Here is a 23376-nt window from a genome sequence, read left to right as displayed (position 1 = left end):
GAAGGTAGACAACATCAAAACAATTGTTTACACATAAGATAATATAGTATAAACTGGTTGTATCTCAGACATGAATGTTCTGAGGAGCCAGAAGGATCAAGAAAGGCATCCTACAGAATGTGGGATTTCAGTTGTCACAGTCAAATCCTTAAAGGAGAAGGGAGAGCATTTTAGGAATGGAAGAAAACCAGTACAAAAATCCAAACACAAAATATATGTACTACTATATATGCAGAAAAGCAAGGGAGTAAGTGTTACTAGATTTCTGAGTGAGTGGAGGGTATTATTGTAAGGATACTGGAAAAGTAGGAAGGAGTCAAGTGATGAAAAACATTATGGATAACTATGTTATCTACACAGTGGAAAAAGTGCTGGATATGGAGTAAATAAGATGAGTTTGAATCTTCTCAAACACTTATTAGTTGCTAGTCAAGTAACTTAACCACTGTCAGACTCAGCTACGGGGTGCAGTAGTTAGAAAACTAGCTCTGGAGTTAAAAAGATTCATTTTCCTGAATTCAAATCTGATCTCAGACAAGTACTAGCTGGATGACCCTGGGCAAGTCACTTAACCTTGTTTGCCTTAGTTCCTCATTTGCAAAGTGAGCTGGAAGAAGGAAATAGTAATTCACACTAGCATTTTGCCAAGAAAACTCCAAAATGGGATCATAAAGAGTCAGACATAGCTGAAACAACTGAACATCAAAAATGAATGTAATAAAAGCACCTACCTCACAATATTGTTGAGAATCAAATGAGGTAATATAGGTAAAGATCTTTGCAAACCTCAAAGTTCTCTGTAAAATACTACCTAATATCTGTTAAATGTCCAACAGAGGAATTTATACCTGATCTCTGAGATAATGCCAAGCCAATGAAACTTATCAAGTAAGGGGATATGACATGTTCATGTTGGTATTTTAGGAAAATCATTTTTACCTGAGTGGATTGGAGTTGGTTGGAAGAACCTTGCAACAGGGAGAATAATCCAAAGGTGATATTGCAATTTTTATATGAGGGGTTTTGAGGAACTGAACTAAGGAGGTAACTGAGGGGGGGAGGGACAAATGGTATGTATAAATACAGATAGATAGATACTTATGTCATTAAAGTAGGAATAATAAGATTTAGCAAAAGAGTGGATGTGTGAGGTGAGTGTTAAATAAAGCACCTACTTTGTGCAATACATTACTAGGTTTCTGATTCTTTTTTAGTTTTCATGGGATATTACCTTGCATTTATACTGTGATATCAATGTAACTAGATTTCTTTTAAAATATAGACTACATAATGACATAAAATATTTTTGCCCTTTGTGTTCACAGTTTCCTGAATGTGGTTTCTATGGAATGTATGATAAAATCCTGCTTTTTCGTCATGACCCTACCTCTGAAAACATTCTTCAACTGGTCAAGACCGCCAGTGACATCCAAGAAGGAGATCTTATTGAAGTTGTCTTATCAGGTAAAGTCAGCATTTCACTCTTTGGTTATGTTCATGTTTCTTAATTGAGAGTCCCTTGGATTTTATGCTCCAAGAGTCGCTATCTAACATCCCTGGGACTATTTTTTAAATGAATGAATGAATGAATGGGGGGGGGGTGGGATACATTTTTAAACCCCTTGCTTCATTTCACCAATTTCACCAATTAAGTATTGGAGATAAAAATACACAAGTGAAATAGATCCAAATGGCTTCCAAAAACCCTATCCAGCTAATAAATTCAAATATTTGACAAGAATTTAAAGTGTAATTTCCAACTCTTAAAAAAGATAAATACCACATAAAGCAATATCAGAGTGAATGTTAGGCTTAATCCCAGGAGCATAAAGGTAAAGATCCTCTGTACATGGTGAGCAAAAACAAATTTAAAGGGGCAAATATATTGACCATATGAGAACATGGATTATAGCAAGACCTATCTGGTTAAGAAAGGAGCTGGGGCCAGAATAGAACCTGGAAGATGCCATTATCACATACCAACTAGATATTTGAGGACCAAGAAATCTAAACAGGGAAACAAGATGTCATTTGCTTACCATGAGTAAGAAATAGCAAAAGTCCAAAGCAGAGGCAAGGAAGTCAATAGATTTGCCATTGTCCAAAACAAGAGCAGCTAAAAGATCAGCAATGAAAGAAAGAGGAATTAAGCTTGAGGCAGAGAAGTCAATCAACAAGCTTTTATTAAAGATTTAGTATGTGCCAAGCAGTATGCTTAAACACTGGGAATGCAAAGAAATGCAAAAACTACTTCTACTCTTAATTAACTTATATTTTATAGTGTACCTATATAGGAATATACAAAATACATTCAGAGCAAATGGAAGGTCACCTTAGGAGGGGAAGGATTTTGTGAGGAATGGAAGAGTAAAAAGTGGTATTTGAGCTGAGTTTTGAAAGAAGTTACAGATTCTAAGAAGCATAAGTAAAAACAGAACATTTTTGACATAGAAGAGTGTAACTAGGTGGGTGGGGAAGCATAAAGTTGAAAGATTTAGCATCTTGTTCTAGGAGCAGCAAGTAAGCCAGGTATAGCTGGCTCAAAGAATGTATGGAGGGTTGTAAAGTCCAAGAAGAATAGAAAAATCAGAAATGTGCAGGTTCAGAAGAGATTTAATGCAATACAAAAGACTTTTGATCTGTAGGTAATGGAATGGTACTTGAGACTGTTGAGTAGGGAAGGCATCAGACCAAAGTGAACTTATTTAACAATATGAAACACACCTAGAGCATATCTAAGTTAAACTGTATCTGGAATATTTATCATTTTTTTTATACTTAGTATCCACATAGGATAAGAAACGGTCAGATGATCTCAGCCTATAGATACAGAGAAAATTAAGGACAATAGTACCAGAAGTTAGGACTTTTATAACAGTGGTGTCTGCCACTTTGCTGGTAACAATTCTTAAAAATGATTTTCACTAAAAATAAAGGAATAATTTAGACAAGTAGGTGTTTGTTTTTTTTTTTTAATTTTCCCTCAACTTATACTTCTCTATGTGAGTAATGGGAATTTTTCAAAATAAAATTCTATTTCACTTTTACATATTTACATTGTTTATATTTCCTAGGATGTACCTCTCTGCTTCTTCTCCTAGTCATTATCATAAGAAAGAATAAAAACAAAAAAAATTTCAGCAAAATCAACAACAAATTAGCAAAGCTTGACATTATAAACTATGTTACATACCTGAAAGCTGTCCATATCTTCAAAGGAGTTGAAAGAAGTGCCTTCTATTATATCTTTTTGAGGGCTCACCTTGGTCACTGTAATATTAGGGTGCATTTTAAATTTGTTTCTATTATTCTTTTTACTGACATGTTATAGTGATTCCATATACCATTGCCTTTATTATACATACTTCACTTTAAAATTAGTTCTTATAACCCTCCTAGTTCTCTGAATTTATTATATCTAGTTTTTTTAAATAATATGATAATATTTCACGTTGTCCTTGTACTACAACTTGTTTAGCATTCTCCAAAAGGTGGGATATACTCTTTGTTTCCATTTTTTTGACTGCTACATGATGCACTATTATTATTATTATTATTATTATTATTTTGATTGGGGTGGGACAGGGGACTTTTTTTTTAACACTGACATCTTGGGTTATATCCCTAATCATGTAGTCAAGGTATATGAGGTTTTTAGCCACTTTATTATTATAATTCCATGTTGTTTCGCAGAGTAGTTGGAACATTTCATAGTTATCAATAGTATATCCATCCTCCTATCTTTCTACAAACCCATTGAAAATTATTTCCAAATGGAATTTGATGATTTTTAAGGATATTTATTAATCTTAAACAACTTTAAAATTAATGGTTATTAATGTTTAACACTATTTTACATTCTTTCAGACAATTAGTGCCATCTACTACAACATTTTCTGTGCATAGAAAATACATTATCTTGTTCTTGAAAAAAGATTTTGTTATTGATCATTGCACATTTTTTCTTGCCAATTTTTTGGGAAATTTTTATTTATTTAATTTAGAATATTTTTCCATGGTTACAAGATTCATGTTCTTTCCCTCCCTTCCTACCTCTCATAGCTGACATGCAATTCCACTGGGTTTTACATGTGTCATTGATTAAGACCTATTTCCATATTATTGATATAACCATTTTTAAAACCAAAATGAAAGTCAGTTTCAAAATATTTGATATATTTTAGTAAAATTTATTTGAGCCTCTTCCACAAAAATGTTTTGGCCACATTCTCCTAAATTTGTTGAACAGTCTTCATTTTCCCTTGGTGCCTTTGATCTATAATGATGCTTAACCACTCATAAATTAAAAAAAAACACAATACCAATGCTTAGCAACACAAACTTTCAAGTTTCCTGGTACAATGGAAAGTGAAATGGCTCTAATATCAAAAGTCTTGGGTTTGAGTCCAATTCTTTCTTTTATTATCTCTATTTTTTTTGTCGTTAAGTCATTTCAGTCATGTCTGATACTTCATGACAATATTTCAAATTTTCTCAGCAAAGATTGGAGTCTTTGCCATTTCCTTTTATATCTTATATGACAAAGGAAGAAACTGAGGCAAACAGGGTTAAATTAACTTGCCCAGGTTCACATAAGTGGTAAGTGTCTGAGGTCAGATTTAAACAGGAAAATCCTGACTCGAGGCCCAACACACTATCCACTGTGTCACCTAGCTACTATCTCTGTAACTTTTGGCAGATTACTTCTTTGGACTTCAATTCCTTTATCTTGGAAAGTTCATTTAGTTCATCTTTACGGGACCTTCTCATTTTAAATGTTATTTCTGTTTCACTTCTGGACCATTCTTGGGACTCTGGTCCCAGACTGTCTTTTATTCTTACAATCAGCACCACTGATCTACAATTTTGAAGTCACCTCACCCTCTTCCCATTTAAGACAAAAAAAATGAAAGCAACTTTTGTCCTTTCCAGTCCTTCAGTACCTTTCCTGTTCTCTCTACACATTCACATATCTCTAACAATAGCTCAACAATCACATATGCCAATTTTGTCACTACTCAAGGATATATTTCATCCTTGCCTTATGACTTGAATTCATAAAGGGCAGTACAGGTATGCCTTTTTAATCTCCTGGTGGAAAAAAGTTCTGGGATTAGAGTCAAATGACCCAAGTTTAAGTCTTGGCTTTGCATGACCTTAGGCAATAATCTAACTTTTCTTTCCCCAAATTCCTCATCTGTCAAAAGAAGGGAGGGTTAGACTACATGACCTGTGAGTTCTCAGCTTGACCTAAACCTGTGAGGATGTTCCGGAACTCACCAAGGTTACTATTGATTTCAATATCAGCTTCTGACCCAACACTTTTAAGAGAAAATAAAGAATGGTTTGACAGTCAACTTTTTTGATAGCCCATTTCCTTTGAGAACTGATCCTTTACTGTGGGGGTTGACATCACAGTTTTTGCCTTCTCCAGATTCGTTCTCATACACAGTATGATTACACAAAAATCTGATAAAATTGAGTTTGTCCCATTTTTTTTTCTAACAGAACCCCTCCATGAACCTCTTACCTACTTAGAAATGCTTCATTGAAATATTTGTGAAATCTCTGCGATGTAAATGAGAAAGGTGGACTAAAAGAATGGCAGAAATGAGAGTCATTAAACATTATTTTGAAACATATTAGTTCCAGTATTTATTATGGTAGACTTCCAACAGTCTCTCCATTCCTTTATTGGTGAACTTTTCAAATGAGAACTATGTACCTGTTGCCTCTATTTCCCATTTCGCTATTCTTAAAATTTGAAATTTTGATGTCCATCTCCATTATTTTATTGATACTACTCTTTTGAACGTTATCAATGAGTGGTTTGCTTCTTGTCAAATCAAGTGACTTTTTCTCAATCCTTATCCCACTGGATCTATCTCTCTTTGTCATCTCAGTGTTCAACCACAATATTTTTACTATTAGTTTCTGTGATACTGTACTTTCCTAGTTCTCCTGCCAAATCTGCTGTCTTTCATGGAAGCGCTTGTCTTCTTTCCTTCATGAAGTCTTTCTTGGTCCAAGGGGAGCAAACACTAGACTTGGGCCAAGAAGATCTTAAATGGAGTGCCAGCCTCATCATGTACTTGGCTATGTAACTCCAGGCAATTTTCAGTCTCTCCAAATCTTTGATTTTTGCAGCTGTGCTAACTAGTTTTTTTTTAAACCCTTGTACTTCGGTGTATTGTCTCATAGGTGGAAGAGTAGTAAGGGTGGGCAATGGGGGTCAAGTGACTTGCCCAGGGTCACACAGCTGGGAAGTGGCTGAGGCCAGGTTTGAACCTAGGACCTCCTGTCTCTAGGCCTGATGTGCTAACTAGTTTTAATAAATATTTAAATAATCTAAAACTAACTGGACCCTTACTGTTGCACAGTATTTCACACTCCCTATATTGGTTATTCTGAATCTTTTCTCTTTTTTTAAAAAGTCCTCTACACCCCTGATCTTACTCCATACATCCTTTCAAGAGGTGACCTCACCTGCTTTCTCTGTGAGAAAATAGAAACTAGGTGCTTTCTCCTCACCATAGAACTCATTTTCTTTTTCATTGTACAACACTTTATATGCATTTTAGAAATGCATATAAAGTATGATATAAATATTATTATTATAACAGTGTGACTTAGTGGATATAGTTCTAGAAAGTAAAGTAAAGACCTGAGTTGGAATCCTGAAAAAATAGATATTTGCTAATTATGTGAAGATGGGGAAATAATTTGGACTCTTTGACACCTACACCTAGTTTCATAATCTATTAAATGACATACCTTAGAAGGCTGCTATGAGGGCCACATGAGATAATAGTATATACAAAGATTTTAAAATAAAATTGAATGTGATATAAAATAATAATTTTGATAATAATAAAACTAACATTTACTATGTGTCAGATACTGTGCTAACTGCCTCAAAATTATCTCATTGAATTTTCCCAACAATCCTAGGAGTTCAGGTACTTCTGTTATTTCCATTTTATGGAGGAGAAAACTGAGGCAGAAGTTAAGTGACTTTCCCAGGGTTACAGGCTAGTTAGTGTATGGGGACTGATTTAAACTTGAATCTTCCAGACTCTAGAAACAGCACTCTGTCCATTGCACTACCTAGCTGCATCTAATATGTATTAGATATATGTATTAGCTATTAATAGTACCATTGCTTTGTTTTTAGCTTTTCATAATGATATTTCACATTGTTTTCAATTAGATTTCATGTTTCAGCAGCTCAGGAGTCAAATATTATTCTTTCTTATCTCATTCTAGAGTCCTATGTTCATCAATAAGACTGCAATATTTATTGATGGACTCTCAAAGATCGGGCTGCCATTGAATAAAATAGGGATAATGATCATTTAAACAGAGAACATTTCCCGTAATGAATCATTCCAGCTTCAGTTATTCTTTAAACTCTATTTAAGTCCTATTTACCAAACATTATAGTCTTGACAATGAGAAGTAATTTACACCTTTTAGATGGGATAGATTCCATAGTACCTTAAATCAGAGTAAATGCAAAACATGTTTATAAAACTAAATTTCTGGAATTCCTCTAGAGGAATTTGTTGTTGTTTTTTAATAATATTTTTGTTTAAATCTTTCCTAATTTCTTTTTTTAAAATTTTTCTTTAACCCTTAACTTCTGTGTATTGGCTCCTTGGTGGAACAGTGGTAAGGGTGGGCAATGGGGGTCAAGTGACTTGCCCAGGGTCACACAGCTGGGAAGTGTCTGAGGCCAGATTTGAACCTAGGATCTCCTATCTCTAGGTCTGTCTCTCAATCCACTGAGCTACCCAGCTGCCCTCCTAATCTCTTAATGCAAACTTTAGATGATTTTTTCCCTAAGGTTACTGCCTGTATCTTTATTGTGAAATTTTATCACTAATATTTTTATGCCTTTTCTTCTTTTCTAAATGCATTTTCCTATATTATTTGACCAGAAAAAGGGGAACTGGTTTCATTTAACATCACTTATGAGCTAGAACATTTCTCATAGGATTATAGCAATAATATCTATCATCAAATCTAGAAGGATTCACTTTTAGTAATGCCAGATGCCTTCTCTAGCAGAAATCAGGAGTTCTTTTCTCTTATTGAATTTCCTTCAGAGGTTTGACATTTATTCAGTCTTATTTATTTACTATTTGGAAAAATAGGAATTCAGAGGCTAACCTGACCCTTCCTGGCTAGTTTTCTATTTTTGTTTTTGCTTTACTTTTCAAAAGTTAAAAAAAAAGAATAGCATCATGAAATAGACTTTCAGAAAGCTAGGGATGAATTGCTTATTGTACTTGATAGGTTAGATTTATGGAGAAAAATCAAAATACTCATAAGGCTTTGAATGTTGAATGGTAAATGTTTTATTTGATCATTTAAGCTTTATTATTTAAAAGGAATATTATTGCTTTTACTCTGGAGTGAGTAGGAAATAGAGATTGAAATTGTTCTCTTCACTAGGGAGCCCAAGGACAGATGTAATTAACACAGTGTAGCAAAAATAGGGACCATGGGATTTATCTAAAATGGTGTTAAGATTGGCTCAGGATTTATATCACCGCCTCAACACTAAGTTAGCTAGTAGCAAGGTGGATAGAGCACTGGGCCTGGAGTCAGGAAGATCTGAAGTAAAATTCAGCCTCAGACATTTATCAACTTGTGTGATCCTGAGCAAGTCACAACCTCTATTTGCCTGTCCTCATCTGAAAAATGGGAATAATAAATAGTGCCTACCTCAAAAGACTGTTGTAAAATGAGATAATACTTCTAAAATTAACTTAGCACAGTACCTTATACAAAGTAAGTGTTACCTGAATGTGTATTCCCTCTTTTTCCCTCCCCAGACAGAGGAGAGAAATTGAAAATGGTATGAAAGCAAAACTTCTAAGCATGAAGTTGTTACTCTTAGTAGTAATCTTTTTTCTTCTTTTGTTTCTCTATAGTTTCTTGTGTGTAGGATTACCAGATCATAAATTCAGAGCTGAATGAAAATTTAGAAATCATTTAATCCAACCCATTCATGTTCCAGCTGAGGGAGGTCCAGTTAGGAAAATAACTTGTGAAATATTGCACAAATATTACAATTGTAGAGCCAAGATTTAAACTATCATTCTTCAATCTCTTATTGTCTTTCCTATCTTAGATAATGCCTTTTTTAAATGCAGCCTAAGATAACATTAATCTTTTTTGATTGCTGTATCACATGGATATATTATTTTGAACTTGTAGGTACACCAAAATCCCCAGCTCTTATTAAGATATATTATTTGCAAACCACATCTTTCTCATCTTTTACTCCTGGCATTGGTTTTGGAACCAAGTTTAAGACTTTATTTACATTCATCCATATCAGATTTCTCCTTAGGTTATTATTTAGCCCAATGTCTCAATTTCTTCTATCTTTCTGGATCCTGGCTCTTCTGTCTTATTTGTTAGCCCTTCCTAATAGTAGCTTTATGTCATCTGCTCATTTTGTCACCATTTCTTTACCCCCAAGTACCAGATATAAATGTTACAAAGCTCATGGTCAAGCACATATCCCTAGGCAATTATACTAGAGACCTCTTTCTAATTTTCCATCCAAACATATTGATAAATTTTCTTTGAGTCTTGCCATTCTATATACATTTCTTATCATATAGAATTTTGCCCAAAAAAATCAAACTTGAAGGCCAATAAAGATGACTGTTTTCTTATTTTTAAACTCTGGATAATATTTCTCATTCTTGAGTCCTATAGACCTCTCCCATTCTCTTTAGTCTTTTGAAGATCAGTTGTAATGGCTCAGGAATTAAAACCATAAATTCTTTTGACATTCACAATAGAGTTGATCTCAGTTTGATGACTTGAACTTATCAAGGACATTAAGGTATAGAAAGAACTCTGAATTTGTGGTCCTAGAATATGATTTCATTCCTGGACCGTGCCCATAATTACTTGTGTGACCCCAGGCAAATAATTAAACTTCTTTTTTCTCAGTTGGCTCTTCGGAGTTCCTTTGAAGCTCTAAATCAGGGGTCGGCAACGTATGGCTCTTGATCCATATCTGGCCCTTTTCTGCAGGAGCCATAAAGTCAATTTTTTTTTCAGGCGCTGTTACAGGAGTGCACACTGTGAGCACTGTATGGCTCTCACAAAATTACATTTTAAAAAATGTGGCGTTTGTGGCTCTCAAGGCCATAAAGGTTGCCAACCCCTGCTCTAAATGAATATTTTCCTTGTGTTTCACGTCCTTATTAGCAATTTTTGTTTCTCTGTGGCAGGGAAAACAGATAAAAAAAAATGAGGACTGATCAGCTTTGAATGTTCTTACTCTGATTTCATCATATTATTCCTCTTTTCCCAGCTAAGTGACCTAAATAAATGTGCTTATTCCATAAAAATGGGAACGTGACTGAACCATGTCATAAGGGTAACCAGTTAAGATGTTCTTAGATTAGCTCAATCCTCTTGCACATTAATGGTGAAAACTGAGCTGTACAAATGTTAATCAGCTTTGGAAGAAAAAGAAGATAGGAGTATCAGATAATATCATTCTCTGGATAATCACTGGGTAATAGAGTGTTTTCTATGGAGTCATAGTATTATAAGAAATGCTATGAAATATGTTGCTTTTCAGATAATCTGATTTGCCTAAACAGTGATGAAAAAGCCATTTATGAAATCTAGCATTCTCAAGTTGCCTAACAAAGCTTACCTTATCAGGTCTCATGATTCAATTTTCCTTTGATAGTATTTGAAAAAAACAAAAGAAAGAAAAAGGAAAAGAATAGAAAAAAGTGAAAGGGAAAAACTTTCTATATTTCATTCTCAGTCTTATTTCTTTCATTAAAGCATCAATTTGTTATTAAGATCTACATGCATATTTTCAGTCAGGTAGGAAAGATAGGCAGAAAGCCTTCACTGTGATTACCATGAAATTTAAAAACCAAATTGCAGTTTTTCAGCTAAGTAAGGAACTAGTAAACCTCAAATAGTTTTAGCATTTTGACCAAAATTAAAATCATATATTTGTAATCACTAAAGTTTAGAGCACAGAAACATATTTTCCACTACTAAAATTCAATGCCTGTTAGAGTGGCAGGAAAACAGATATGCTAACAATTCTCTAGAAAAATGTAAAGTATTGTAAATTCATAGATGAAAGTTTAAATAGAGAGAGGCCTTCTAGTTTAACCTCATTTTACAAAAGAGAAAAGTGAGATTAATTTCAGAGAAATTAAAGTGATTTGCTCATTGTTCCTCATTTCTGAGGGGAACTTGTGCAGGTTCTCAACATTTATTACATATATGAGATCAGCTTTGTAGGTGGCATAGGAAACTCCTTTTATATTTTATTTGATCAGAATAGATAAATCTGCAGGAATGCTTGTTTAATCTAGCTGACCACAGATGATGCTTTACATCCTATCCAACCTTCCACATTGGCCATTGCCTTGCTTTTCATCCTTTTGGAGCTTCTCTCAACCACTTGGCTACCTGGATGACTTAATTCATTTAGTTTTGGACCAGTCCATTGGGGCCATGCTCTTCTGAACTCCTTAAGATGTATCTGATCCTAGTATAGCTGCCATTCCTTTCTTGATCATCTCCTTGATATCTTTTCTGCCATTTCTCACCCTCTGAATTTTTTTACATGAAAAATCAAAGAAATGAAAAGTTTGACCTAAACGATGTCTGAATTCTCTTCGAGCTCTAAATGTATGAGAATATTTATCTCAGGAATCATGCCTGTATTATTCGAACAGGAAAGGTCATGGCAATTGAATCCTCTGTGCTTCTTACTCACTATCCCAAACTAAAAAAAATTTTCTCTGGCCACCATTCCCTTATAGATTGTAGCATATGTAGTATCTCAAAATATAGTAGATGCTTAATACATGCTAGTTGACTGTTGTCTCCTGTGTATTATGTAATTTTATTAATGTAAATTCCTTTAGGACAAGGACTGTTTTGCTTTCATATTTCTACTAGAATTTAGTATCATGATTATTATTACTTTGTAAACTTTTAAGCAATGTTTTTATGCGTTCATTCATTCATGCATTTATTCATCTTTCCTTCTTCCCTTTATGGCGTTAATATGGATATCTTCCAAACATGTTAGTTTTAATTCTCTGGGTATTTGTGACTTTATAGATTTTCCTCTCAAGAGTGAATCTGTACAAGTATTTCTTTTCATTTGAGCCTAACCACTTGTCTGCCTAATGATGACTTATGGTAATGTCTGGCCAATGGTAAATATATGGTTGGTGTAGGTACTTTCTAACAGTGGAAATTTTGAATGCAAAATTATAGGTCAAAGTTATTTTTCCCCAAGTCTTATGGTTTATGTTAGGTATGGCTTTTAGCATTTCCTTTTTATTATTGCTAATAATAATTCTCTTTCCATCCATATCTTCCAAGTAAACATGTTTGCAATTTTTTATCCCACATTGTTTTTTTATATAAAAGGGCATACATGATGGAAAACATCTTCATTAGATTTCCCACCTTTTCTCATTTTTATGCTTTTAGCAAGAGGAATGGGATTGTGGTTTGCTTCAGGTTTTCTTACTCATTGTTTCATAGTTCTTTCTTTGTGTGGAGTAGGTTTGCCATCTGTCCCTGATATGATGTCTGAGTATTGCTGATATTCAGAAAAGACCACATTCCCTAATATCATAGCCCAGATTATTACTGCAAATCTCCTTTCTGAACTTTCCCCCCAATCTCTCTGTTCTTTTTGCTTTCCTCTCTTCTCTTTATCTGTCTTTGTCTTTTCCTTTCCTTCTCTTTCCTTCCCCTTTCAAGCACATACATACTAAAGAAAGAGTTATATTATTTAACTTTTTAAAAAAGTCACTATATTTCCCAAAACTTATTTTAATTTTTGATTTCTTACTGGTATGTTTTCCTTGTGGTTTTCATAGTATTTCTCATGTGAATTAAAACTATGGTTTTTAAAAGCCATATAAAAATTCAATTCCCTTTTTGTTGTAATTCTTAGATTGTGCCTTTTCTAAACCCTTGAGTAATCCTTTAACTAACTTTCCACTAATGTTCCAGTTTCTTTCAAAATCATACTCAAAATGTGTATTATATATTTAAAAAACTAATTTCTATTTACTTTAAGCACCTTCCCTTCTTCACCCCATGGAAAATGTATAGCTTTATAAAAAGGTATTGGTTAATGTCCTCCCTAAATATGAATAATCTGAATAATTGAGACAGCTTAGTGGCACAGCAAATAAAGTACTGGGCTCAGAAACAGGAAAAATTGAGTTCAAACATGGCCTCAGACAAAGCTGTGTGACTGAGCAAGACCCCTACACCCTTTGGCTGCCTCAGTTTCAAGCATTTGTACAATGAGGATAATAATAGCAACTTCCTCCCAAGGGGGGATTATGAGGATAAAATGATTCAATAATTTACAAAGCTCTGTTTTGGACCTTAAAATGGTATATAAATACTACTGATCATTGTTATCATCATTTTATCACAAAGAGCATACATTTAAAGAACTGGAAACTTACCTAGCATCATTCTCATTTAATCCAAAAACATTTTTTATACAATGTTCCAGGTATAAGACACTCTGCTAAGCATCAGGCTACAAAGGTACAACAATAACAAAAATTAAGCTTGGGAAAGGCTCATACATAGAGAATTATGAAAATAACTCGGTCTGCCTATTTCTCATTACCTCATTTTAAAGATAAGGAAATTGAGACCTGGGAAGATTAAACAGTTTGCTCAAATTCACCCAAATAGTAAACGACAGAGATAGAATTTGAATCCAAATGCTCAGACTTCAGAGTCAGTGCTCTTTCCACACTTTTTTGCCTTCTTTGCATCCTCAGCTCTTAACACAACTCCTGCCATATAGTAAGAGCTCAATGTGTGCTTATTAACTGACTATACTGTGTCACCTCCAGGTCTTGCCTTCAAGCATCTTACATTCTAATGGTTAATCTCTATGGAAATAGGAGAGTTAAATGTACATGATCCTTAGAGGAGGAGGAAGCCACTAACAACAAAGGGAATCAGGAAAGGTTTCCTGTAGGAGATGTGGCACATGAACCTGAGCCTTGAAAGAAGAAAGGGGTCCTATGAGTGAGAATTAGAGAGAGAATGAACTCTGACCATGGAAGCACAACCTGTATCGAACTTAATTTACAGATGAGGAAATGTAGGCCCAGAGAGAAGAAAAAGGTTGATGTTCAAAGTTAGGTAAATTTAAGTAGTAGACCAGGGATTCAAACCTATTTTTCCAATTCTAGACGCAACTTTTTTTTTGTGTATTTTTCTGGCTTTCCTTTGTCAAAAAAGACAGCATGAAGGAGGCGGCAGCTGGGTGGCTCAGTGGATTGAGAACCAGGCCTAGAGATGGGAGGTCCTAGGTTCATATCTGGCCTCAGACACTTCCTAGCTGTGTGACCCTGGGCAAGTCACTTAACCCTATTGCCTAGCCCTTATGGGGTCTTCTGCCTTAGAACCAATACACAGTATTTATTCTAAGATGGAAGGTAAGGATTTGAAAAAAATACAGTGAGACAGTGTTATTTATGCCCATGAAGGTTAGAGTTAGTTAGCTGAACAGAGTGCTTCTATTACAGAACTTCTTGTGCTCATGAAACAGGACTAAGACTTGATTGTTTTTGTTAGAAGTTGAAAATAGCTCATCTGGAGATCTTCTGTTAACAACACTATGTCAGACCACCAGCTGCTTCTGAATTAAACCAAAGGGTAATCTCAGTTCTTAGATTCTTCAGACAAACAACATTCTTCTCTCTTTCGATGACTATCTCTATCCTAATGATTCTCAGATCTAAGTATCCAGCCCTAAGCTATCTCCTAAATTTCAGATTCGGATCTCCAACTGCTTTTGAGACATCTCAAACTGGATGTGCTCTAGATAAATCCAAAACTAAACTCATTATATTTTTCCCCAAAACTTCTCCACTTCCAAAGTTCTCTCTCGCTGTCAATGGAACTGCCATCATCTTCATGTCTCCCAGACTCAGGACCTCAGTGTCATCATCAACTCTTCGCTCTCTTACTCCTCATATCCAATTTGTTTCCAAGACATGCCGAGGCATTTTTCTTGTATATCGATCCTGCTTACCTCTGACACAGCTACCATTTTGGTCCAGGTCCTTATTACTTCTCACCTGGTCTATTATGATAGCCTGTTGGTTACTCTCCCTGCCTTGTGTTTCTCCCCATTCCAGTCCATCTGCCATTTAGCTGTCAAATTAATATTCCTCTAGCACAAACCTGGTTATATCATCAGTCAGCTCCAGTAGCAGCTCCTTATTACCTCCAGAATCAAATGAGAAATATTCTACCTGGTATTCATAAACTGATCTTCTCCTGCCTTTCTAGTCTTATAACTTATGACTCAGTCTAAACACTGTGATCCAGCAACTCTGGCTTCCTTGTTATTTCTTTGCCCAATACACTCCATCTTTAGACTTCTGAGCACTTTAACTGGCTGCTACCTTTTCCTGAAACGCTCTCTCAGCTGCTTGTTTCACTTTTATTTTTGTTGTTGAGTTTTTTTTTTCAATCACATCCTACTCTTTATGACCCCTTTTAGGATTTTCTTAGCAAAGATACTGGAGTGATTTAACATTTCTTTCTCTAACTCATTTTATAAGTGAGAAAAATGAAATAAACAGGATTAAGTGACTTGCCCAAGGTCATATAGTACGTGTGTCTGAGGCCATATGTGAATTCAGGAATATGGATCTGATCTTCCTGATGCCAAGCTCAGTACTCTATCCATCGTGCCACTTAGTTACCCTCTTGAATTCCCTGGCTCCTTTAGGTCCCATCTAAAAGGCTATATTTATGAGAAGCTTTTCTTATCTTCCTTAATTCTAGTTCCTTTCCTTTATTAATTATCTACAACATATTATGTAGATAACTTGTAGTTTGCAAAGTTATTTACATGTTTTCTCTACCCTGACCTCCCATAGACTTTGGACTCTGAGAATCTTTTGCCTTTTAGTCCATTGCCTGACACGAAGGAATCACATAATAAGTGTTTATTGATAGATTGACCAACTAAAACACAAATACAGTAAAATGTGCAGGAAGCACAGATTGGAACTAAGATGCGAGACTTTGGCTTTCATTTTTAGGGCTTTGGAGGACAATTAGACTTATTTCTCTCACTTCGACCTCACTACATTCCCACAATTTTACCCATCTGTGAGAATAGTTTTGTGAGTCAGAGCCAATGGATAAGAACCATAGAAGTTGACCCTTGGGCTCCAGGAATATTTAAAAATAATCTCCTTAAATCTCTCTTTAATTTAGTTATTTGTGGTTTTCAGGAAAAAACATAAAAGTTATGAACTTTACCAAAATTATCCTACAATCCTTACAGCAAGTTACAAACCAAAGGGCTTAGTTTTTCCTTATGTTAATGAGAGCAGAAATCAGATTATTTCTCTCCCTTACTTTCTTCTTGTGTATTATCTCTCTAAATGAGGCTGATGGGTTATGGTGAGTGGCATTGCAAGAGAACAGAAATAGAATAGCGGTATTTAGTACTGATTGTCAGAAGTCTCTTTTGTGTTCTCTATTATTCCTTTTTGACCCCAAATGTCTTATATTTACTTCTGAGAATAAAAGTATGACATTCTCAAATGCTGAAATATTACATATTGTTGCTTTGGTCAAATAATTCAGGAGATTCTGAAAAATTGGTTACCCCTGGAAGAAGAAATGAGAGGTGACCTTACTCATTGCTCATGATCATCTTCCTTTGAACATGACCCACATGCATGAGATTTGACCTTAAAATAGTATCACTTTTATTTTTACCCATATTAATGAACATAGGGCCATTAAAGTTTTTCCTTTATGTGATTATATGTTTTTCCAATGTTGCACCTCTCAATTAAGCCTTTTGGAAACTGTCCTCTTTTTTCTTTTGATAAGCTACAGAAGAAAATTAGTCTTGATAGCTTTCAATCATAGTTCATTTCTGACCCCAAATAATATTGAGAGTGATGGCTCACCTTGTTACGAATTATTTAATCTTATCCAGTAAACAAACATCAAGCATCTCCTCTGTTCTAAGTACTAGAATCAGCCTTATTAAAAAGACAAAATGAAATTAAATTCCTCTCATTAAGGAGTGTATATTTTACCTGTTTGAAAAAATTAAGTTCACTCTAAAATGGAAAAAAAATGCGTCATTGACTAAGGATATTCAAATGAATGTGTTGTTGTAAGTCTTCAACTAATTCACAAAGAAGTCTTCTAAAAAAGAAATTCTCAAAGATTGGCTTGTTCCCCATAAACTCACTTATGAATCAGTTGGGAAGCTCCCATTAATCTTTTTTAAAAAATAACCCTTATTTTCTGTCATAGAATCAATATACCAAGGCATAAAAGTGATATGGGCTAGGCAGTTCGGGTAGGTTGACTTCTCCAGGATCACATAGTTAGGAAGTATTTGAGGTCAGATTTGAACCTAAGTCCTCTCAACTGCAGGCCTTGTGCTATATCTATTGAGCCACCAGCTGTCCCTTCTGATTGATCCATATTGCCTCCAAAGAAAGTTGTTTTACCAGGTTTGGGCAGATGAATTAGAGTAGGATTTTTAAAATAAGTTTTATTAAAAATGGAGCAACACTCATTTGGATATTTATGAATTTAGGTATTCATTTAAAATCCAATCTCATTACTTTAGAGTAATATATATTATATATAGTACTTTTATGATACATGTACATGTGTATATGCACACACATATATAAAATATATACTATAATGTACATATTTATTTATAGAGTCATCAAATTATAGATTTAGAGACCTTAGAGGTTATTGACTCCAATTCCCTCATTTTATAGATGAGGAAGCTGAGAAACAGAAAAGCTAAGTTAACTTGCCCAGAATCACATAACTTAGGTGTTAGAGACGTTAAATCTAAGATTTCCTGCCTCTGTATCCAGGGTATTCTCTGATTCCACATTGCAACTCATTAGAGATAAATTTATGTTTTTGAAAACTTCTAGAAAATACTATATCATTTCTTTGGTAATTTATTCTAGTGTCTGTCAGTAAACTTCTACTACATATAAATATAAATAAATACAAATATATTTATACATACTTTGAGTCCATTTCAAAACATTTTTATGATGACTTTTTTCTTTTGCATCAATCATTTCTTATTGTACTTCTTTCTCTCTTAGATTTGAATCCTTCCTCAAAAGGACAGCAGCAAATTAATCAGAAACAACCTATTGAGTAACTCTATCTAGTTACATTCTAATTCTGCCTTTGTAGTTCCCCAACTTTCTTTGTAGAGGAGAAAAATGTTTCATTTATACTCGAGGATAGTTTCTGTTTATTGGGGAGTTTTTAAGAAACAGACTCTTAGTTTTGTCTTTCTTTTATTGATATTTCTGTTCACACTGTTGAAGTCATTGTGTATATTCTATTTTTTTTACTTATTGGTTTAATACAATTTTCATTTGTTTATCCAAATTCCTTCACTCACTATTATATTGTTATATTAATATATTCTATAGTATGTTTAATTAATTTCCAGCTAACTGGTAGCCTTACCCCCCCTCTCTTTTTTTAAGTTGCTTGTTACTCCAAAATGTACAATAAGTCTATTATTATACAGTATCCTAAAAATCTTCATCCTATTTTAAAGCCATAAGCATTAAGCTACAAAAAGTTAAAACTACATGATGCCTTTTGGTTCCCTATATATAGCATATTCCCTGCCACTAGATTGTAATCTCCTTGAGTTTAGAGATTTTCTTTTGCTTCTTTTTTTGGCCCCAGTGCTTAGCACAGTGCCCATACCAATAGTAATCACTTAATCAGTATTTTTTTTTTTATTACTGGACCTTTTATTTTCTTCAACTTTGTTTGGGATATGTACTCAGTTTTCTGAATCAAAGGTTTTGAACAGTTTGATCACTTCTTGAATAATTTTAGATTTTTTTTCTGGGATGGTTGAGCTAAGGTAGAGTAAGAATAGTAACAGCTAACATTTATATAGCACTTTAAGATTCGCAAGATGTTTTACACACATCATATTTGATTAAAACTATACCACATATGTGTCTGCCTTCTTATAGTCTTTCCAACACTACTTCAATTTTTTTTTTGCCATTTTTGTCTATTATCAGGTTATGAGATGATGGTGAAACCTGAAAGTTGTTTTGTTTTTCAGATTTTTATGCAGTTGTAGATATAACTGATAATTCTTCATTTTAAAACTGCTTTCATCTTTGGACATTTATTTATTAGGAAAGATTTTTGGTCTTATTTGTATTTGTCTATACTTATACATACAGATAGATGTATAGGTAGGCATTCTTTCAGACCTATTTTAACATGTTATACAAAGTTTTTTCTCTATACTTTATTTAATACCTTTATTTTGTTCTTGCAAAAGCACTTTCATTTTATGTAACTAGATGATCTATGGTATCAGTTTTGATCTCCTATTCTACCATATTTTGAAAAGAATTTTCTAATCATATTTTGTGAAAAGTACTTCCTTCTATTCTTTAATTTTATTGTAAGAATTTTATAGTCAATGTACATGTCCATTCAAAGCATATTGTATTATATAGAATAACATGTTGGTCTTAACACCTAATGTCTTCTAAATTTCTGATTTTCCTGGAAGTTCTTGTCAAGTAGAGTATTTCTCCCAATATATGTTTTAGGGCTTATCAAACTCTAGGCTAATCTTTCCAATTGCCTTTATTTCTTGCTTTTCCATTTTGTTCCACTAATCCACTAATTTATATTCTAGGATTATAAATTCTTTATATACACACATGCAAATGGCCATGTATATGCATCAAAATATGTGCAAGCTTTACATATGCACATATATATTATAGAAACTTTTTTGTACTCACTATGTAAATTTAATAATTACTAATGCATATTTACAAATATATTAACATAGTCATTTAGCATCCTACTTCCATCCAACATGCTTCTCAGTTTTTCTCTGGATTACCCAAAGTCTTTATTCTTTGGAAATTGTTGTGGTCTATAATTTATAACAACACAATATTGCTAAATGAATATTGGTAGGAATAGGATAGAAAATCAGCTAAAGAAGTAACAGGAAAAAATTCAGAAGATGCATGATAACAAATAAAAATTCTAAAATACATGACTGGAAGAGAAAGTAGCATATTTATGTAACAATAGTTTGGGATAAGAAATAGACAATCCAAGCATTGCGCTGGTATACATGGAATGTTAGAAGACTGAGAGAAAGACCTTGAGAACATTGAATTGATCCCTTGTTCAGAATTTATAAAGGGAACATGAAGAAGATGCATACAGAATGAGAAGGCAAGACTGGTTTGCAATCTTCACCTTTGGAGGATTCACTCACCTTTATAGGATCCCAATTCTGTTCTGCTGAAGTATATAAAAATTTTTATATGGCATATTCAATTGAAAATAGTGAAAATAGCAGGGAGTTACTGGATATTCTCAGAATTATGAAGACTTGGGTTCAATTCATGAGTCAGTCTCATATAAGCTTTGATCACCCTGGGGCTCCTGGCAACTCATTAAGGTAATAATTTACATAAGAGTTGCTAATCTGCATTGATAGTTTTCTTATCTTATGAAGGGCAGTTCCCTTCACCAGTGAATTCATGGGTCTAGACCCAAGTAAAGAATATATAATACATATGAGATAAGCTATATAAAATAGGTAAGTATACACAAATAGGTATATGTGTACTTATCTATCACTTATCCTATTTATACATATATTCATCATCTACTATGTCTGTTTCTCTTTTCTTTCTCCTATCTCTATCTCTCTGTCTTTTTGTCTGTCTGTCTAATCTATGACAGGAAAGTCCAGAGGAAGAAACCAATGAATTAAAGATGGCAGTACTGGAGTAAAACTTATATGTAACTTCCAAATAGGAAATGAAATGTAAAAGAAATGTGAACAGCAACCACATGAATTGAAGCTTCTAAAAGGCCATTTGAAATGTGCATGGACATTGGCAGAGTACAATTGGACTCCATTTGGAAAGATGCCACTTATCTCAATTTGAAGTGGCTTGTTTGGTAGCTCACAAGATCACTTCCATTCAATAAATAAGTAATGATATAGACTACCCGGCTCACTCATTTTGTTAGATGGCATGTAGTTTATTTGTTTTTGACATGCAGACTGTATACAATCTTTTTAGAGCCTGCCAAATTTAGAAATGCAGCTGTTTTAAATCTTAAAAAATAGAAGCAACTTTCATGATTCTGATAGAGAGCAACCAAAAAAGAATGATTTAATTGGGGGGAAAAACCCTACAAATAGAAATAATTTTTCCCCTTCTTTTATTATGTTAGTATTCCTGGAGGTTTATTCAGGACATTGGATGGCCAGAAATTAACCGTTACTATACATCAATGGTGATAACTTTAGAATCCAAGAAGAAACAAATTAGATCTGGAGTCAGGAAGATCTCAATTCAAATATGTCCTCAGACACTTAGTATCTGTGTGACTGGGGAAGTTACTTAACCCTGTTTAACTCGGTTTCCTCATTTGTAAAATGAACTGGAGAAGGAATTGGCAAACTACTCTCATATCTTTGCCAAGAAAACCCAAACTGAGGTCACGAAGAGTCACTAGACATGACTGAAACGACTGAACAACAAAAACAAAAACTTTTGCCTGGAATCATGGAACTTTAGAGTTCTAAAGGGGTTTTACACGTAATTTAGTCCAAAACAAAATTGAGGTGAAAGTTCTCTTTTAACAACTGCAAAAAATGGCTATCCAGAATCTACATGAAAACCTATTGACCCATTACAATGACTCATGACTGAGGCAACCCAAAAGATTTTGCAAAGCCCCAGTTGTTTGCAATTTATTTCTTATATTAAATAGAAAATGATGTCATAATTTTCAGCTACTGTACAGATTTTTGCCATGTGAATAAATCTTACATTCTTATGGAAAAACTCATCAAATATTTGAGTAATATAGTTAAGTTTCCCTAAATTATCTTTTTCTCTATTAGGAATCCTAAATTTCTTAATATCCTACTGTACTAAGTCCTACTCCTTATCTCTTTACTCATTCCTTCTCAACCCCCAATTCTTTCTTCTATGGAGAAGCAGAATATTCACCATGTGATCTGATCTGAGCAGAGTATCACATAACTTATAAATATCTTAATTTGAGTACCATGGCCTAAGAGCATGTTTACTTTTGATAGCAGCCATGTTAAACTGTTGAATAATATGGAATTTTCATCCAGCTAAAACTTCTAGCTTTTTTTCTTTTTCATATTAAATATTATTTAGCCACATACTTGTGAAATTAGTATTTTACAAATAAATTTTCTCTCTATTTTGTTTTTGCTTCACCAAATTTCCCCATATTCCTATGCCCTCTTTCTAGAGCCTTTCTATATATTAAACAATTATTTATTAAAATTAAAAGAAAAAAATTTGCAAAGTAAATAAATGCATAGAAAAAAATTTGGCATTTCATGCAATGTTCCATATTGGCTTTTTTCCACTTTTGTCAAATTTCTTTGTATTAACCTGAGTGTGATGAATTAAAATTTTTTTTCCTATTTACTTTCATCTTACTAAATTTACTTTGTTTTTTCATTCTGCCAACATCTTTTTAGGATGTGATTATTCCCTCCTGTATATCAATTTCCTTTTTAGCATTTTTGACCATCTTCAGACATTTGTTAAGTATGCCATATGTGCCTTCATTCAAAGGGGAAAATGTATATTTTAACAACATAATGGATTTCACTATATTTCTCTAGTGAGAAAATAGTACTCTCTCTAAAATCACAGTTTCTTTGCCAAATATCTGTAACATAAAGAGGATTCTAGTAATCTGATGCAATATGACTGTTTGCCTTATATACACACACAACCATTTGAAAATTTTTTTTTAAATAAAGTCAAATGTATTATTTTCTTTGATGTCATGTGCTTAGTCCTCATTAGAAGTATAAATGATTTTTATTGGGAGATAATAAGTAGGTATTAAGTTTAAGAGCCCATAAACCTGGAGAACACATAAAGAAACAGGGTATAGAGTGAACTAAGTGGCAAAGAAAAGTTAAGGAAGTCGTCAGTAATATATGTCATACATCAAATCCCAGGATTCACTCCTTGGGGAGTCACCGATCTCATGAGGTAAACTTACAGGCTTTCAAAGATTGAGGAGAGCAGGTTAAGGTAACCAACTTTAGGAAGAAAGGGCAGCTCTTTGGAATATGATGGTTTCCATTCTGCATTCCATCACCTTGTGATGTAGTGCCCTTTATTAGTGATGAGCAGGATGATATGGATAATTTGTAATATCCTATCCTGACTGATATGTCTTGAGAATATC

General features: G+C 33.8%; 1 protein-coding gene across 2 annotated transcripts in view; it reads left to right on the top strand.

Annotated features, from left to right (window-relative positions):
* Nucleotides 1-1331: 1331 nt before the first annotated feature.
* PRKD1 (protein kinase D1) overlaps nucleotides 1332-23376 on the top strand; it is a 181023-nt gene continuing 158978 nt past the window's right edge. For both annotated transcript variants that reach the window (XM_044665050.1, XM_044665051.1), the window contains exon 1: nucleotides 1332-1464. In XM_044665050.1, coding sequence (XP_044520985.1) covers nucleotides 1350-1464 — 115 coding nt within the window. In that variant the 5' untranslated portion in view covers nucleotides 1332-1349. The remainder of the gene's footprint in view (nucleotides 1465-23376) is intronic.

This window comes from Gracilinanus agilis, chromosome 2, assembly GCF_016433145.1.
Source record: "Gracilinanus agilis isolate LMUSP501 chromosome 2, AgileGrace, whole genome shotgun sequence".
NCBI classification, from domain to species: Eukaryota; Metazoa; Chordata; class Mammalia; order Didelphimorphia; family Didelphidae; genus Gracilinanus; species Gracilinanus agilis.
Note: the sequence above shows the minus strand (reverse complement) of the source record. Positions and strands in the feature narration are given on the sequence as shown.